At 35.2% G+C, this 20,072-nt stretch overlaps 1 protein-coding gene across 1 annotated transcript in view; it reads right to left on the bottom strand.

Moving 5' to 3' along the window:
- FLT3 (fms related receptor tyrosine kinase 3) overlaps positions 1–20,072 on the bottom strand; it is a 64,069-nt gene that overhangs the window by 40,750 nt on the left and 3,247 nt on the right. The window contains exons 2-8 of the mRNA XM_058186601.1: positions 16,199–16,320; positions 11,492–11,700; positions 9,977–10,092; positions 4,020–4,134; positions 2,344–2,492; positions 889–1,028; positions 112–265 (exon numbers count right to left, since the gene is read on the bottom strand). Of these exons, the coding sequence (XP_058042584.1) occupies positions 112–265; positions 889–1,028; positions 2,344–2,492; positions 4,020–4,134; positions 9,977–10,092; positions 11,492–11,700; positions 16,199–16,320 (1,005 nt within the window). The remainder of the gene's footprint in view (positions 1–111; positions 266–888; positions 1,029–2,343; positions 2,493–4,019; positions 4,135–9,976; positions 10,093–11,491; positions 11,701–16,198; positions 16,321–20,072) is intronic.

Raw genomic sequence — 20,072 nt, forward strand, 5'->3', positions numbered from 1 at the left:
GGACAACAATATGTGTTTATCTTCATTATCAACATTTTATAGAAAACAACATACATTTTATCCTATCAATTATCTCTACTGCATATATCAACGTAGGTAAATATGTCTTACCTAAAATTCTAACTATAGCAGTTTTCTTAGCAGCAATTTCTTCAGAAGAACAAGTATAATTACCACCATTATGTTGTTCCACAGATGACATAAATGCATACAGAGTCTTAACCCAAGACGAATTCAATTGCCATCTTCCTTCTAGCGTCATATTCTAAACGTTTAAATAAAGATTAGAATGTAAGACCCGATAGCTTTTATTCAGGGTAGACCTATATAAAGTTTCACATTGGGGGATATGTTAGTGGTGGATGAATATGGAGATTCTCAGGCATCCAGGTCATGGTTGTCCCACAGGCGCTTTTTCAAGAGGCAACTGGACTTTGTTGTTTTTCTTTGAATATGTTTCGCTTCTCATCCAAGAAGCTTTTTGAACTCTGACTGGATCCTTCCATTCCCCACCACCCTGTCAGAACTGAAAAGCTTCTTGGATGAGAAGTGAAATATCACTTCTCAAACCAAACAAAAAAAGAAACAGTTTAACATTATAGGGTAGGAAGGGAATTAACCTTTGAGAACAATTCCAATGTAATGTAAGAAAGGAGGCTATGGAAAGAAATCTAGCAAGTTAAGAATGCTGAACAACTCAAACATTTTATAAAGAGACTGGTTAGTATGTTTCATAACAAACCGAATGTGGTAACTGTTCTTATTTGAATTGGGAAGTATGAGAAATGAAGTATGCTAAAATCATACATTTTATTTCAGTTAGTATTTAATATAACCAGTTGGAGTTGTTAGTAGTCACTATCACAAGAAAATGGATCATTTCATTACCTTTGTTAATTGCTTGTTTCCAAAATGCCACTTATTTCCAAACTGATGAGTGTTATATTTGGATCTGCATCTTAAGAACAGTGGATCTCCAACTCTGAGAAATAGTTCCTGCCCAGGGCTTTCTGATTTTCCACTCAGATCTGTATTTTGACCAAACACCATAAACCAACATCCTGAAATCTTTTATAACTTCTACTATTAAATAATATAAGAGAGCCTTATTTTTCTAGGGTGAGATATTACAGTTCTTGCAATGTGAAATTGGTGGGTTAGGGGATGCCACAGGTGAGCTGGAATTGTCCATGAGACTCATAAATAGTAAACTGCTGGCCTATGATTTAAACTCTTAGAATGTATTTGTGCCCCTCAGTTTAGGTGAGGAGTGTCCAATCTTGGCAACATTAAAACTTATGGACTTCAACTCCCAGAAATCCCCAGCCAGCATACCAAGCAAAAAAACAACAACACAACCCCCCCCGCCCTAAATATAATTTATCACCTCCTCAAAATTATTTCCCTAGTTTATACAGATATATATTAGAGCATGTAAAAGATGCATTACTTCCAACAAAAGAGTTAGCGTTAAAGTCAGAGTTAAATTGCACTGGTATTAAGATCTGTAGCTCATGTTTGAGCTTGTGCATTTGAATCTGATTATATGCTAAAGCAACCAAACACACTTACTAGTCTTCCTCAGATACAATAATAAATCCAGTCTAAACATCTGGCTGACTTTGGGACTAGGCATAATAATAATATAAATTTATATGCCGCCTGACTCCCAGTTATTTTAGGTGGTTTATGCTTCCAATATTTGAAGTTATAACTTCAAATATTGGGAAGGGGAGGAACCATTTCAATTCTTTATGGAGTGAAGTATTAAGGGCAATCCTTTGGCTATATGCCCATGAGTATTTCTTTCTATGTTGAAGTTTGTTCTTGACTTTAGGAATCCGAAGGCACAGTTAACATAAATTAATATATTCTAAGGACATAAGTCTAAGATTGAAAATCAATCTCTACGGAGCAGAGTTTTGGCCTCTGACAGAAAGCCACTTGAAGAGACTAGAAGCATTTCAAATGTGAATTTACAGGCAGCTGTTACGTGTAAACTGGATTGACAAAATTAGAAATGAGGAGGTGGTAAGTGCCTGGGAAAGCTGAGGAAAATCATCAAAACCATAAAAAAGCAAAAGTTAGAATATTTTGGACATGTGATGCGACTCCCGGAAAAATACAGCATCCTTCACTTAATCCTCCAAGGAAAGATTGAAGGCAAACGAAGTCCAGGCAGAAGAAGAAGAACTGGTTTGGACAAAACTCAGCAGCACTTTTTTGTGCGGCTGTTGATAAAAATAGAATCGCCAACATGATCGCCAACATCCGATGACAGGTATGGTACAACAACAACAAGAAGAAGATATCCTAAGGCAGACTCAGTTTGTACTTTTTTACCTATTGTATAAAGCTCTGTGCATACTTTGCTCCGGTTATTACTGGTAGTTGCACAGCACCATACATGTGGTTCAAATAACAAGCCCTCTTTTCTTAAGGAAAGCTGTGCTTTCTGATTTTCCCTCAGGTCTTCAGAAACAAATCTACACCTATAAATCAAAACAGCAACAGATTAATATAAAATGTTGGTGATGGTAATACTGATTTAAATGTTAATTCTCTTCATAACTTTTTAGCATAGAAAAAATATAGCAGTGCAAGTAATGATATTCTATTCTTTACAGATCACAGGTATAGAACTTCTTCCTAAATAAAGATAAATTAATTTATCATCATTTAGGGATGGGGGAAAAACTATATCTGAATAGTTTAGTGACTATTTAAGTTAGGAATTATGCTTCATCGCTGAATAGCTGTAGCTGTGTTTCAAAATGCCCACAGTTACAATGAGGTACAGTAGATGAGATTGTGATAACGGAAAAATACTTATATTTTATTGAAAACTGCTAAGTCTAAGATAAATTGAATGAGCATCATCAATAAGGAAGGGGCTCATATACCAAAGATCTGCATAAAATCTATTTCTATTTGCTGGCTCCCTGTCTTGAGTCACATTGCATCATCAGCTTTATGAGGACAGGAAGCCTTAGTGAAGGAGTACAACAAAATTATGAGAAAACCACTTTGTCAGCGTTCCAGAAACCTCCCAGAGTAAAAACTCTGAAGCAAGCATTTTGCAAAGTTCTATTTACTAGAATAGGTAAACTGGCACATCTGGGAAAACCCAAATCTGAGAGGTCCGGGTTTTCCCTCAGTAAAACAAAACCCCCAAAACCATCCCCTCACTCCTCAGTTGATCACATGCTCCAATCATCTTCCGTCTCATCTCGGGACAGCACTCTGACCACTCCTTCTCCAGATGCAGAATCGGCCTGACCTTGACCGACAGGAAGAATGCTATTATGTCTAAAGACAAGCTCTCTACTAAATCCCCGCCTCCTATTTTCCCACACATGAGAAAGCAGGTGTTGTCTGGGCATTTAAATGTATAGCCAAATATAAGGGGAAATTGGTTCAAACATTTTCTGAAACTTAATTCCTAGGTTTCTTACATTCTAGAAGCAATGAGGTTTTTGCTAAAAGAATGCTATTGCCTACTGCTCTCATAGCAATGAAATTCACATAGCAAGAAATTTTAAGGCAGGAAGATCGTTTTGCAATTTCAATGGATGAGTATGGAAATTATCGGAAATAAATAAATTCCATATAAATAAATTCATAGCATTTGCCATAGCATTCTGTCTATTTACTGCATGACATCCTCTCTTAGAAAAATATCTCAGTCAAGGAACTACTATCTCAGACAAACAGTAAACTACAGCCTAATCAAGGAATCACCAAGAGCAACTATGCCAAAATTTACAGAGTAAGCCACTTATATATAAATGGAAAGCAAATCCCAGTCCTTTCTAGTACTGATGATGTAATCTAGTTGGGTAATGAAGCGTCTGCAAGCAAACCAAGCTCAGAGAGCACCAAGGATCCTACAGTTCAACCCTGAGTTACAAATATTTTCTTCTGTGGGCATCTTCTCTCAGATGAAACGTAAATAATGCAAAAATTGAGAGTCCCAGAAAAGAAAAGGAAAAAAAAGACAATAGTTTGAAGCCACATACTTCTCATCAGGAACCTGGCAAGGCAACCATTCAAGAACTGGTGTAGGATGTCCTTCTGATATGCACCTCACACTTTCATCTCCGTGTTTTATGAAATATGGCTTTCCTGGGCTTCCTATTGAAAATGATGCGTATAGTGCTTTTTTAGTGCTTTTTAGGTATGCATTTTGTACATGAATCTTAGTTATTTTTTTATGTTCATTTTTACAAAAAATATGTAAAGAGTTTGTCTCCGCTATATACATAATGAAATTTCTATAGCTGCTCATCTCCAATTCTCTTTATTCTCTCTATATTTTTCTATCTTGGTAAAACATCTAGAAGCCCTGGTGGCGCAATGGTTAGAATGCAATAATTCAATTCTAAACATAGTATTGCAGGCTAACTCTGTCCATATTCTGACGTTCGATCCTGACTGGCTTAAGATTGACTCAGCCTTCCATCCTTCCGTGGTCAGTAAAATGAGGTCCCAGATTGTTGGGGGCAGTATTTTGGGGCTGACATTTGTAAACCGCTCAGAGAATGCTGTAAAGCACTATGGAGCAATTTATAAGTCTAAGTGCTATTGCTAGTGCTATCTTTGCTTCCATCATGTCCATACACTTCCTCATAAATTGTCTTTTGTTACTTCAGCTTCTCAACTTTCACTTTTTGTGGATCTCATCAGTTCCATCCAACCATGACTTTCTGGGGCTTCCCCTTGTGCATATTGTTTTGTGATTCAAATCTAATTTATTCTCTCTACTACCATTTATTCTCTCTCAAACCACTGTATATTTCTTTCATGCTAGCTTCTTGCTCCTCTATTTAGTTGATATTCATTCATTAATCCTTGATCCTACCTTTTCTTATTTTACCATTCCCAATGGATATGTGTGTTTTCTTGTTTGTTTGTTTGTTTGTTTAGCTTCTGTCATTTCTTTGAAACTGTCAAAGAATAATAAACTGTCATTTATTAAACCTGAGCATTTCCCCCATCAATCTCCATTATAGCATGTACCTGTTTTGGTGTGCAGATATGTCTTCTGATATGTGTACTTACAATTCAATTTGCCTAATCTATATTGTTTTTGCAAACCATTACCATTCCCATTAAATTAATGCAGCTTGTACATTATGTTTATGAACATTTTTAATGCAAGCCAGCACGATATACTTTTTTTAAAATAAAAAGCAAAAAATTAGCACGGCTATGAAAAAATTGAGAACCGTGAATTCAAACGATAACCAAACTTCAGCTTGACATTGGCTAAAAAATACAACATTAGGCAAATTACTATTCAACATTAATTTCTTCCCTTCATCACTGCTAAAGGTATTTTCTAAATAATGATTAGAATACAGATGCTTGAGGGGGGAATACAGATACTTTTTCGGAATGGAGATAATTGGCTCTGTTTAGTCATGCAAGGACACATTAATAAAATATGAAGAAATACTGTATATAAGCTGCAATATAAACTATATTTGATTAAATAACCTCCTGAGTAACTAAAGAAGCCAGGAAGCTTTTTAATAAAAATTGCAGGGCTTCATTGCAGTCAGGAAAAAAATTAAGATACTAAGTGATAGAGTAATATTATCTTCCAAGCCTAAACTCTTAACTAGAAGCCATGATTTCCAAATGAAATTCATTGAAAACTAATTAGCAGAGTAGCTTCCTTTATTTGCCAACTTATCCAAAGGTGAATCAAAGTGCCTAGGCATGTTGCAAAAAAAGGGCATTCATCTCAAGTTTATCATTTGAGCGTGTGTGTGTGTGCGGAATTGAACTTTGGTGTTGAACATTTAATCCAATTATTTCTATCAAAAACAGAACTGTGGAAGGTTGTTACTATATCCTAATTCTTATTTCAGTAGACTTTCTCAAACTGCACTCCCAGGTGAATTAGAGGGCCAATTGCTATGCTGTGCAGGAATTGTGGAAGTTACTGTTGCAACAGATCTGAAAGTGCCTTAGAGCACATATTTGATTACTGAAAGTAAATTGTACGGTTTTCATGGTTACTTTATCTAGGTTAATACTTTGGTTTAAAATAATGTCTTGGAAAATTGGGGGGGGGGAGTTGTGGCTTAGAGGAAGAGAATCCATGCATACACCTTCCCCCCAAAACCCATCTCAGTTATCTCAATCATACAATGATTATATGATGCTAGTTTTTCAGCTAGTGCAATCTGTTCCGCCAAACTCTTTAACAGAAAATTCATCTTCTTGATAGAACTCCTGCATTGCATTTCTCATGTCCCTTGGAGTCAACCGCATGTGGTCTGATTTCAACAAATTTGTAACTTTATCTTTATTTATCTATATAGCTTTTTTTCAAGTTTTGGGCCATTTTGTGCAGAGTCCAGCTCTGGGTATCAGTAGTTTAAGTTCCCTGTATTTTTTTTTCTGAGTAGTGTAAAAACTGGAAAGGCCCCAGAAAATGTAAGTTTTGAGCAGCAATAATTTCTGATTCAAAAGCTAAAGTCTCAAATTCAGTTCAATTCCAAGTGAGTTCATGAACTTGTAGGTTTTTTTGACAACAGTATAAAAATACTTTGCATTGCTTTTCATCCCCCACCTCCCAATTTTCTGATCCAGCCTACAGTCCTGAGATTTTTGGGTGGTTTTCAATTCTAACAAGGCCCGAGCTTGTTTAGGTTTTTGAAATCATTGCCATCTAAGTGGGCAACTCCTCTGGAACTTCAACATTAGCCTTTTGCTCTCTGATTCTTAAATATATTCTTAAATATGATTTCTTGCCCAATTAGCTGACTCTCTTATACTTTTTAAAAAGGGGAAACAATGGTAATTATTTTTAAATAGCCTTATGAAGACATTAAAGTTCCATGAGCTACTATTTTTATACAAGTTACCAATTTGTCAAGTACAAAACAGGGGTGGGGAGGTGAAAACCTATGTTTAGAATTAAGGAACAACAAGTTGTTCTTTTGTTTTCAGTACAGAGTTCACTCATACAGCAGCCCTACTCTCGGTTATCTTCATGTTATCAGCCTAATTTAAGTGGCATGGTAGCTTTTGGCACTGTTGCGGTCAAACCATTGGGAATCAGAAACTCTTGTTGACAGATCACAGCTCATTCAGAGAACTACCAGTCAATCCTGTTATTCCAGAAGGCTTATAAAAGTGTCCCAGCACCACTGCTATGTCAGTTTGATACTTTAAACTTTAGGGAAACATGAATTGACTCAAAGCATTTCAGAGCTTTTCCTTACGAAGGTTGAAACTGCTCTAGCTTAAAAGTAGTGAGAAGAGTGGAAAAATATCCCACAATAATGGAACTAACATGCAAGGTGGATTATAAATAGGAAAAAGGATAAATGGTTTAAAAGCACAGCATACAAAACATTTTCAAGTTTCAAAATTCCTCATTTCTACCTATTTATCTCTCCTTTGAATGTCAGTTAGAACAACCCTTATTGAAGAGCTACTTATGTATTATCAAAAAATGGTCATGCTTTAATGCACTCTATGCCAAAGGGAATGCACTTTACATGTAGACATAATTATTGTGATTAAATAGAAATATAATATATGCCATCTTTGTAGAGAAGACTATGAGCAAGTGACAGGTTTGTGCATAAGTACTTTTTGGTGCACAGCTAGGACCTTAAACTTCCTTTTCTTCTCTTGAAAGAGTCCAAATGTAGTATTAAATGTAATATTAAATGTAGTATTAAATGTAGTATTAAATGTAATATTAAATGTAGTATTAAATGTAGTATTAAGGAAGGAGGACTATCTTGAATTGAAACAGGTACATGGACCTTTCCATACTACGTTGGTTGAAGTTACTCTTCTTTCCCACAGGTTTGAGTTATTTTCTTATTGAGGACAATTACAAGTCAATATGGTACAGACCAATCTCACAAAAACTTTAATCTCTCAGCTTTTCCACTGAGGTGTTCCTAATCATGGGTTCTGAGTGTGCACTCAGATTTAATCAATCTATCAGAGAGCTGGAAACCCAACAAGATCAACCTATTCTACTTTAAGAACATTTTAAGAGCAGTCAAGTTCCTTTTACAAACCAGTGAGATACACCAGTTAACTGTTTCTAAATGCCAAAGAGCACTTATGTTAACACGCTTCAATGCTTTTCACACAGCAGTTTTGGAGAGTTGATAGAAAAGTACCGTATGAACTAAGATTATATCCCTGTGGACAAGGGATTATTGAAAGTGCAATTAATCTCTTGCTATATTGTACCCTAAATAAGAGTTCAAAGACCTACTCTATAACTTATTATTTGTAAAACCCCAGGGAAATTCTCTTTTTTATGTTGCTGTTGTTATTGTTATCAGATCAGTATGATTTAGTTTCATTGAACACAGCTAAATTTTGCTTTTCTGTCTGTAAAATTAGGCAGATTTTTCTTATCCATTGACAAATCCACTACCAACTGTAATATTCAGTTACTATAATTACAAAAAATATTTATATTCATACCCCATATATTCAGATATGTAAATGACAGATATGTCTTCCTGTTCAATCTCCTATCCAGGAGCTATCTATAAATGATGGGGAACTTCAAAGCCTCTCTTCTCTTTTATTTTCTTTAAATTTTACCTGGGAGTGCTTTCAGGCTGATAGCACCTAAATGTTGAAGTTTCCCTTTATCCTCAAGAAAGAAAATATGAACAAACAGTAGAAAAAGACATTTGCAAATGTAGTGGTAAAATTTCATGAATGATGTAGGATGATTATACAATTTTATTTATTTATTTTATTTGCATTTATATCCCGCCCTTCTCCGAAGACTCAGGGCAGCTTACACTATGTCAGGCAATAGTCTTCATCCATTTGTATACTATATACAAAGTCAACTTATTGCCCCCCAACAATCTGGGTCCTCATTTTACCTACCTTATAAAGGATGGAAGGCTGAGTCAACCTTGGGCCTGGTGGGACTTGAACCTGCAATATTGCAGGCAGTTGCTGTTAATATAAGAAACACCTGTAATAAGACCCTTGAACTGGATAGCTTTTCAAAGGGGAGACAGTTCACAGACATCCTTTCAGAAGGTTAGCTTTGGGTTCTAGTTTTTTAAAAGGAAGAATATACCTGTAACTATATAGCAATAGCAATAGCACTTAGACTTAGATACTGCTTCAGTGTGCTTTCCAGCCTTCTTTAAGTGCTTTATAGAGTCAGCCTATTGCCCACGAAAATCTGGGTCCTCATTTTACCGACCTCAGAAGGATAGAAGGCTGAGTCAACCTTGAGCCAGTGAGACTCGAACTGCTGGCAGTCAGCAGTCAGCAGAATTAGCCTGCAATACTGCATTCTAACCACTGCGCCACCAGGGCTGTTATATAACAAGTTCCTATAGAAAAATGCATAGTAATTTTTTTAAAAAAGGATATTCATAACTATAAAGAAAGTACATTTGGCTGCAACATATTTTGAAAGTTATCAATGAAAAGTTGATAAATAACTTTTATATAAACGTAATTATCATCCATTTGTTGAGCTTGAAAAAAATCAATACATTTTACAAGCCATACTAACTCCCGTATTTTCCAACATTAACTATACATTTAGTTCTGTTTTTTGCTTTCCGTTGCTGTGCTATTTGTATTTTATCTCTTCTTAGTACAACTAATATACAGTATCCTATAAATCTATACATTCTGTATTTATAAATAGCAAGAAAAATAACATCAGAATACTCCAGCAATTGACAACTTGTCCTTTGTTGATTATTGCATGACATTATCCCAAAATAAATTAAAGTTTCTATATGATTAAAGTAGGAGGAAAATCTGCTTTAAATGAAGTCTCCAACAATAACATGAGAATCATGACACATTTTATTTAATGTATGTAGTATTAAATAAATATCTTTAAATACTTTTTAAAAGGATTTTACCTAAAATATTAACTGGGGCGGTATTCTAATTGTAAAATAAGATATAAAACCACTCAGCCTGCATGTGTCATACTTACTCCTTATATACAACATAAATACTATCTTGTAGTTACTGGTTTCAGTTGTAATTAACAGTGTGTGATTTCCCCCTTGGGTTTCTTTGATTCTTGGGAACTCCACTGAAACGATGTGCCTGTTGAGACAGAAAACAAGACTTCCTTTATGAAATAATTATGAAAAAAAACCTTCAGTGTGCAGAACTAGGCCAAAATGACAAACAAAAAGGAAACAAAAACCTTGTATATGGACCAGAAAAACCATTTCATGAATCACCTACAGAATTAGGTTAGCCAGAATGACGGTTCTTCTCTACTTACACTTCTCTAGAAGTTCTTGAAATCTCTACAGCTCCAAATGTTAGTGGCTTCTTGCTGATTCCAAGAAGAGGAAGAGATTATGCTTTCAGCTTCAATATGCAACTATATATTTCATTTAGAAAGACTGGTAGACTGACATAAGCAGTATAGTTCCAGCTGCAGGTTAGAACTTAATGGGTCATTATTCTGTGAATTTTAGCAGATAACTTCAGGTGGTTTGTCACAGTTTGGACACCACTTTCCTTAACTCATTTCAAGTTTCTTATTTTATTAGCAGTCTATTGGTAAAGCTAATAGCAATGTAGTTGCCTCCTTTCTCCCTCTCTTCCCTTTCTTTACATTTTATCTAGCAACGGACCCAGCTTCAATCAGTCAACATAGCTGACTGAGACATGAATTTGATTCTCTCAATATCACTTTTAATCCAGCAATAGGCTAAATAGCATAACTTTATCGTTAAAAGGCATTACTGGTTATTTATCACATTTATATAGCGTCTATCGTCTAACTAACCCTGGATGGGTCCCAATCAAAAATATATTTATAAATTTGGAAAACATCTAGAGTCGTATAAATATTGGGTGGGGATTCCCCACTTGAATTCTGGAGAAGGAAATTTGACTTCCAATTTCTTCCATTAAGCTTCTGAAACCTTCTTCCAGCCATGGATCTTTAATGTCAGAGAAGGAAAGATGTATATGAAACCTGGGAATTAGAATTAGCTGCATTGAAAGATTAGGTGAGGATTTGGATCCATGGGAATCCAAAGCTTTCCTGTTCTTCAATTCTGCCCAGTCTAATAGGAATTAAGGGAGAGTCAATTGATTGAATAGGCAATTAAGGACACCTCCCTCCTTCTCACTCACTGATGAAGCATAGTGCTCTGCCTTCAATTTTTCTCCGTAAGAATGAATTAGGACAAGTACAGGAAATATATTATGAAAAGTTAAGAAGGATGAATGCTAAGTATTGAATATTAGAACTATATGTGAAAGGGAATGATGCAAGAGAATTTTGGCAAGTAGTGTTACTTCAAAATAGACAAGCAACCACCCAGTTATTCACATCTTTAAAAATTCGAATTACTGAGAAGGAAATTCATGTGCACAAAAAATTGCAATTGTTCATTTGTTCATGAGCTGGAGGCTCATGTGAAGTGGAATAAATATTACTTTTGCTCTTCGTATTTTTAATGTGTTTTGTTTGTTTGCTTACCGGTTCTCCAAATCCAGAGAGGAATTACATTTGGTCCAGATCTCTTTAAAAACCCAGTGGCAGACGATATTCTCTGAAATATTTAATACTGCTTTTAACCTGACATTTTCAAGCACACCAACTTCTACAACCTTGGTTGTTTTGTAGGCATTCTCAGTGCTTTGATTATTCAAGGAACACTGGAGGTCTTCAACATTACCTTGCATCTGCTTTGTAAGAGATAGAAAATATATGTTTACTCTGTTGGATCATTTAACATCTATCTCGCTTTTAGAGAAACAGCATTGAAAGATAATTTGCATACAGTTCTCTGTAAAAGAGCTGAGAAGCTACTACCAATAAAGGTAGTATTTCCCTTCTATCTTTCCCAAATAAATGAGGTCCTTCCCTATCTCTCTTCGTCCTTCCCCACTCAGTCACTGAAAGAGATAGAGAGGTTACACAATTTGATGAAGAAATGAAGGTTGAGGACATCTTTTGTGATGAATGCTGTGAAAAGAAACCCTTGGAGAAGAAATTTTGAAGTAGGGTAATAATTTGAATTTGTACAAAGCAATTTCATATGCTTAATTTATCAGAATATGCAAACAATCAAATCACTCCAATTCTAAACTAGATCTATTTTTCCATCAAAGCTATCTCTTGCATCTTTTGAATACAACATTGCCGTTACAAGGATACTTGGCCTGGAAAACAGCCAATCCTTAGCCTTCATGTTTTGAAAAACTGCTGTCTATTGCGTTATGCCTGTTAAGTTGAACCTTCCTAAGAGATTTTTTTTCGTATGTTTGCCATAGTTTGTAAAAACACAGAAAATGAATATGTAAGGCACAATCTTATTATGTCTTGGAATAAGAAATTATGAAACTACTGTAGCTTTACTTCCTTTCAGTCTGGGGAAGTATGGAGTTGATAGATATCTAAGTGATTTAAACGATGGAGTGAAAATGTTTCTGGCTTGGTTGATACATTGGTTTGACTTTAAAAATACAAAATATTCCTTCAAATACTGACATACTTTTATTATTAATTTATCAACCTAATTTTTCATGAAAGGAAAACCTTGCTGTAACGGTTACATTCAGTCACCCAAATTACTGTCTGCCCACTACTGATAGTAAATCAAAGCAATTTAAATGAGTAAGTGAAAAGGCAAAATCAGTGTTGAAATTAGAGGTGCACCATAGGCAGCCCAGAGTACAAACACCCTTTAACACCCCTCTACCTTTGCAAACCTAGGAATCCTTCTCAAAGCTTCACCAAAATTTGTCACTAAATTGTAATTTATAATGTGACAGAAAAAGAAAATTATTAAATAAATAGGGAACAGTAATCACGTTACATGCATAGAGGTTTTCTAATTTACATTTTAATTAAAGTAAGTAAAATTTTGATTTTGCTTGAATTCTATTTATCTTGGAAGCATAGCTGACAAAGTGTCAGTCAAAGCCGTTTATGGTATTCACTAAGAAAAGTATTGAGCATACCAATGTTAAATCAAATTCCTGATTGATATGTCTTAATATACAGTAGTTCCTTGCAATGCTATATCTTTGATTACATGGTATAAAAATGCTACTAAACCTACTACTACTAATATGAACAAAGAGTCTACAGTGACCAAAAATATTGATAGGTATGAGGGATAATGATGAAGAAAATGGCAATAAGGAGAAGGGATATATATATATAGAAGAGGCAAGTCAAGGCATTAGGATAGACAGTTAGCAAAATATAGCAGAAAGAAAGAACAAAAGACTGAAAGCGTTTAGGAAGAGGAACACCTGAAATTTTACAGAAATGTGAGGAAAAAAAAGGAAAGGAAGTTATAATTTCTATTTTAGCACAGAAAGGCAAGCAAGGTATTTTGCACAAACTAAAGAATTTGAAGAGGGAGAGCAAATCTTAATATAGCATAAATTTTAAGATGTAAGATTTATGATTTCCTGAACTACTGTGAATCAGTAGACCGTGCAGTTTTATTTTCAGCAAACAAGAGGAAAAGAACATAAATTTATGGAGGATGGAGTCAAACAGCGCTTCTGTTCTCACATATATTTATCCATATTAGACCATAGCTATGGTACCAAATGTAGAGACTCCCAAAGGTGCTTTTTCCAAAAGGCAGCTGGACTTTCTTGGGTTTTTTCCCCTTTTTTTTCTTAGAAAATGTTTCATTGCTCATAAAAAACCCTAAACATTTTCTTTAAAAAAAAAAAAGAAAAGAAAAAAGTCCAGTTGCCTTTAGGAATAAAGTATCTTTGGAATATTCAGAGAGTATAAGTTGGGGATATTCCTGGGAGACATGAAAAAATATCTTAAGAGAAAATAATATCACAAATAGAAAGTGATTTAGACAATATAGAGAGACAGTTTGGTGGTGTGGTTAAGGCACCTTGTTAAAAAACCAATAGATGGTGAAATTTAGTCCTGAAGCCAGGTTGGGCACCTGGCTTTAGGAAACCTCTTTCAAAACTTTGCCAAGAAAGCTGCATTGTTTAAGTTGTTTAGCAGTCACTACAAATCAACAGTGACTTGAAGGTACACACGTGCATACAAAAACCTCACTTCAAAATTTTAAGCACAGACATGGAAGTCAGGCAGCAAAAGGAGGCAATGAGTATTAACAGTGGAATATCACATGTTTGAAAAAGGGAAGATGAAGATTGCTCAGAAGACCACAAGAGAGTGTGGAAACAGAACAGCTGTCAGTGGAGAAAAGATGAAAGAATGTTAGCTTTACCATTAAGATGAACTATTTTTGTGACTTGTTTCAATTGTTGAAAAAATAATTGAATGCATAGCTTATGATGGGACTTCATAAACTATGCTTATACTTCAGAGGTCAGCACTCCAAACAGCTGCCTGATTATAAAACCAATTCAGGCTCAGAGAATTAAAGATCTGGAGGAGAATAAAATCCCTTATTATAAAGATAAAATAAAACCTTGACATCCAGTTTTATAATACTTTGACAGGTAGTAGCAACATCCATCATTGCTTGAGCTCCATTCACAGAAAAAGAGCAGTGAAAAGCAATGGGTAAGGGAAAATGCAAAACCATTATTTATAAGTTAACAAAGAAAGAAGTCTTTTGAAAGAGATGAGGTGAGGACTAGTAGATCTCAAGCCATAAATGGTCATTAGGTAAATGTACAACTCTTTTGGCTTCAAAGCCACCAAGCATCCCACCAAGTATCAATTCACTTGGAAGGGAATTGTTAAAATCTTGAGTGTGTATATATTTCTAAAAATTTTGCATTAGCAATGGGCAATCAGCTATTGTGTATGACTTCATTCTTGTCTGTAGTAAAGATTCAAATCTAATTGAGCCCTGCCCAAACGTTTTTAGCCAAATTGCAGAGTAAGTTGTGAAAGGTCAGGAAGCCTAGGATTTACTCCCAAACCCAGGTTGTGAAGCCTGGCAATTTGAATATTTGTTCATTACACCAATTACCATGAGAGGAGAGTCACTGCTTAAGAATCAAGAATTAGCACAGTGGCAATGGCCTTTCCCATTAATCATTTGTCTCAACATCTTCTGTGTCAGAGCCATGGGCCAGCCGGAAAATCCAGCAGATGGAATGGAATCTACTGGTGGCAAATGGCCTTTGTATGGAGCTGGTATTTGTGGAATTGAAATTGCTTTGGTGGGTTTGGAAGCCAGAAGGCACAGAGAAAAGCTGGTGGCAGAAGAAGACATCACTCAAGACATTTTAGAAGACAGCATTTATCTACCCAAGCCTCAAGAAGGTAAAGTCCACATCCAATGGAAAAATGCAAAGAAATTCTGATTACAGGGTAGACCTTGACTTACAGCTATTTGTTTAGTTACTATTTGAAGTTACAATGGCATTAAAAAAGTGACTAATTGCCTATTGCCTATTTATAGTATTCCTGTGGTCATAGGATCAAAATTCAGGTGCTTGGCAACTGGTATGTATTTATCACACCATCATAACATGACCCGGTTGCACTGTCCTGGGGTCATGTGATCACCATTTGTAATCTTCCCAGCAGGCTTCTGACAAGCAAAGTCAATCAGAGAGGCCAGATTCACTTAACAGCTGCAGTGATTCACTTAGCAACTGTGGCAAAAAGGTTGTAAAATGGGACAAAACTTATTTAACAACTGCCTTACTTAGCAATGGAAATTTTGGGCTCAATTGTAAGTTGATGATTGTATTTCACCTGGGAAAGGTGCAGGAATAGGCAATGAAAATATTGAAGGACTGGCTGATCTTCACATGGAAGGAAAATTGAAAGTTGAGACTCTTTAATTTACTAAATAATTGATTAAGTGGGTGAGGAAGATATGTACTCTACGGAGAAAGTGGAGAGGAAGAAGACATATCCTTTGCTCATAATGCTAGAACCCAGGATAAGTGAAACTGGATGGTGGTAAGTCCAACATACATGAAAGCAGGAAGGAATGTCTGTAATTAATGAATGGAGATCATATAAGATTTCAATTCATTAATTACAGACATTCCTTGCAATGTCCACCAGACAGCTTTAAGTGGAGCTTAAACTTATTTCATGCTGTAAAAAATAGTAGAGAATGTTAGATTATATTCCATAACACTCTGTCTTCAGTATGATGTGATGGGGAACACAAACAGGAAGATGCTATTCTGTGGCACAGAATTATAGACCAAATGGGACTTTGATCCAATTCAATATTTTTATACTCTAATTTTCCTTTACCTTGAGAGAAGGTGAAGAATCCCAATTTCTTGAAGCATTGTTGTGTTGTTTGATTAAAAAGCAAGTTATCTCAAATGTAGTTTGGCTTATCACAACAGTGGATGTCACTGTAAGAATCAGAACTGCCAAAAAGGAAAACAAAAAATGTACAATGAAATCAAAACGTAAACATGCTGAATATATTGTAGTGTTTTTTTCATCCCACTGTCCTTTTTCCCATTCATTTGTGCCTCTCAACAAGTACGTTTCTCACTAAATAAAGCAGATAGAACACAAAACATAGCATAATAGGATTGGAAGAGGCTTTGGAGATCTTCTACTCAAACCCCTTGCTCAAGCAGGAGACCCTACACCATTCTGGACAAATGGCTGTCTGGTCTCTTCTTGAAAATTTCCAGTGATGAGCAGCCACAACTTCAGGAGGTAAGCCATTCCACTGATTAATTGTTCTCAATGTCAGGAAATTTATCCTAAATTCTAGGTTGGATCTGTCTTTAATTATTTTCCACCCACTACTTCTTGTCCTGTCCTCAGGTACTTTGTAGAATAGGTCAATTCCCTCTTCTCTGTGACAACCCCTCAAGTACTAGAAGACTGCTATCATATGATCCCTCTTTTTGGTAAATTAGGCATACCTAAGTCCCTCAATTTTTCATCATATGGTTCATCTTCCCTTATCTCTTTGTTCTTCTCTTCACTCTCTCTAGGGTCTCAATATCTTTTTTGCATTGTGGTGACGAGAATACAGTGTTCAAGTCTGTCAAGATGCTTCTGAATTTTGACTCTATCTGCTAAACGTTAACTATTCCCCCAGCTTGGTGCCATCTGAAAATCTGATGAGTTCCGCTTCTATCCCCTCATCTAGATCATTTTTGAAGATGCTGAAGATTACTCAGCCAATATCTATATATCACTATCATTCTATCTCTCTAATGTTACTCACTTAATTATAGATGCCACGAATGTCAATCCTATTTTGTGTATTGGCCACTGACTGGAGTGGAATTTAGCATTTTGGAAATGTCTCCTAGGCTGGCAGAAAGCCAGAATCAATGGAAAACTTGACCATTTCATAAGATAGAATATGCATATGATATGGTCTTTCAGCGTGGATGAATTAAATATAATTTAATATTCAATGTTGAAGCAGTAGATTTGATAAAAGATAAGTCAGCCTTCATTGTGAATCAAAGAACACAGAAATTAAGCTAAGAGTAATAAAAATCAGTACAAACACAAAGCACAATAAGGGAACAATTCAATTTTAAACATTCAAGTCTCTTCCAGCCAGTATTTTATTAATCTTTCCAGTCAAAATTAAAATGAGATGCAGGGGAATATAAAAGTATTGGGAAGTTAGTTTTTTAGCTAAGGTAATTGCAAATATTCTTAATGAAATATAGTATCACAAATGGAAGCCAAATTTTATCAACTAAACAAGGAGAGAACCAACCTAGAACTAAGGAGAAATTTCCGGACAATTAGAATGATTAATTAGTGGAACAACTTTCCTCCAAAAGTTGTAGGTGCTGCAGCACTGGAGCAAGAAGAGATTCTACAACTATTTGTCTGAAATGGTACAAGGTTTCCTGCCTGAGCAGGGTGTTGGACTAGAAGACCTCTAAGGTCCCTTCCAATTCATTTATTCTGTAATTCTGTTTTTGTCTCAGAAATGGAATAAAAATTGAATGACAAATAAGAATGGGAAACAGCAAATGTGATTTATCAAAAAACAACCACAAAATGATGATACATTCCTGCACTAGTCTCTATTTCCAGTATGCAAGACTGCAGCTGTGGTTGCCAATATTAGACTAGATTGAGAAGGGATATAAATAAAAATAGTCCCCAAAGGATTTTTTTTTTAAATTTACATTTATATCCTGCCCTTCTCCGAAGACTCAGGGCGGCTTACGTGTATAAGGCAACAGTCTCATTCTATTTGTATATTTTACAAAGTCAACTTATTGCCCCCCCAACAATCTGGGTCCTCATTTTACCTACCTTATAAAGGATGGAAGGCTGAGTCAACCTTGGGCCGGGCTTGAACCTGCAGTAATTGCAGGCTGCTGTGTTCTAATAACAGGCTTCTTACCAGCCTGACTATACAATACTTTAAAAAACAGGGAATGCATTTGTTTAACATGGCATAGAACAGTCTTTCAACCAGAAGTTGTATGGGATAAGAGAGACTGATAAATGTAAAAAAAAAATATGAAACCAATCTAGCAGCTATTTATTTGAGTTCTGATGCTGGATATACATTTAGTTTAAATTTGGGATTAATAGTGTTCAGGTTTCAAAGATGCGGCTGTCAGCTATTTTTGTGTGTGCTATTATGGAAGGTTAGACGAGATTTCACCAACATCATTCACCCCTGATTAATGCATTCATTCTAATAATTGAGGCTGACTCTGAATTACAAATCTATGTCTGAAGAATCTGGGTTAAGTTTTGGATTGGAGACTTGGAGAACCTGAAAGTTTACGGATAATTTTTGTGACATGTTCATTGGGTCTTAATAATGATTTTATTCATTTTGGATTTGGAGGTATTTTTTCATAGGCTTAACACAGCTATAATTTTGTCACTAGGAACAATGTTACTTTGGCCACTAATGTACTGTCTACAGGTTGACTTAGAAGGTAATACCTTTTGTATAGTAGGGACTTAAAATAGGCAGACTTCATACAGATAAACAATTGAGAAATACGACGCCTTTTAAAAAGAAGTGTTAATTGGTGGACCTTTCTCATATTAACTGCATTAGCTCAAGTTCATTTTAGGAAAAACTTACTAAGAAAAACAATGCTCAGAGTAGCTCAATAACTAAACCAATCACTAAACATGGAGAATACACAGCAATAGCAAAAAATTAGCAGTACCCATTCACTACAGAAACTGAACAAATTCAACTAAAAATAGCTTTCAGATATGCTGTATATTACACAGCAACGCAAACTTAAGACATTTAAATACAATGTCTAAGGAAAAAATGGATAAAAGGACCCGACAAGAAATTAGAAACCTAATGCTTACAAATATATTGACTGTAATTTATGGTATATTTGAAGCACAATTGGAAGAAGGGGTATACTTGAAAAGTGGTTTCTTAATAATATTTTGATTGATTCTCATTCTTTTTCCCCTTTTCCTTTTGTATACTAATAGTAATTTTAAAATGCTTTATTGCACTTTATGATTTTATGATACACATTTTTGTTGTTTTTGACAACTATATTTTGCATCGAATTTAATTGTTTTTTTAGGATTTTAAATGATATAGTATAATGATTTATTAGACAATTGTAAAGCACATTTCTTTATGTGTCTGAATTTATACTTTCCCTCCCTTTTTCTTTTCCTTCTGTTTATCTACTGTATATATATCTATCAATATATATTGGGAAGTGATACATTATCCTTCTTTGTACATTCAAAGAGAAGTTAAGAACTGGCTTGTCACTTATGAATTATTACACTAAGCAAAGGTTGTTGGTACCCAATGAATATTGGTTTATCTAAAAAAAAAGCTAAGCAATGCTTGACAGTTAATACTCGAATGAGACACCACCTTGAAATTCCAGACCATAAACTAAACCAACAAGTAAAAAACATAAAAAAAGAAAAAAGAAGGAAAAAATCCTGGAAGAAAGCAATAAATAACTGCTTCTATGCGGTACTTTATGCTTCTATTCCTAGTACTGTACTTTTATACTATTGACCAAAAAAATCCAGCTCTGGACATATTCATGTAATTATTGTGAGTTTCCAATTAAACCTGATGGAGTCTTTCTCTTTATAAGTTAGGCAAAGGACTGAGTTCAATAATGAAATAAAGAACTTTATGATGATAAGACTCACAATGAGCTTT

This window comes from Ahaetulla prasina, chromosome 5 (genome assembly GCF_028640845.1).
Source record: "Ahaetulla prasina isolate Xishuangbanna chromosome 5, ASM2864084v1, whole genome shotgun sequence".
NCBI classification, from domain to species: Eukaryota; Metazoa; Chordata; class Lepidosauria; order Squamata; family Colubridae; genus Ahaetulla; species Ahaetulla prasina.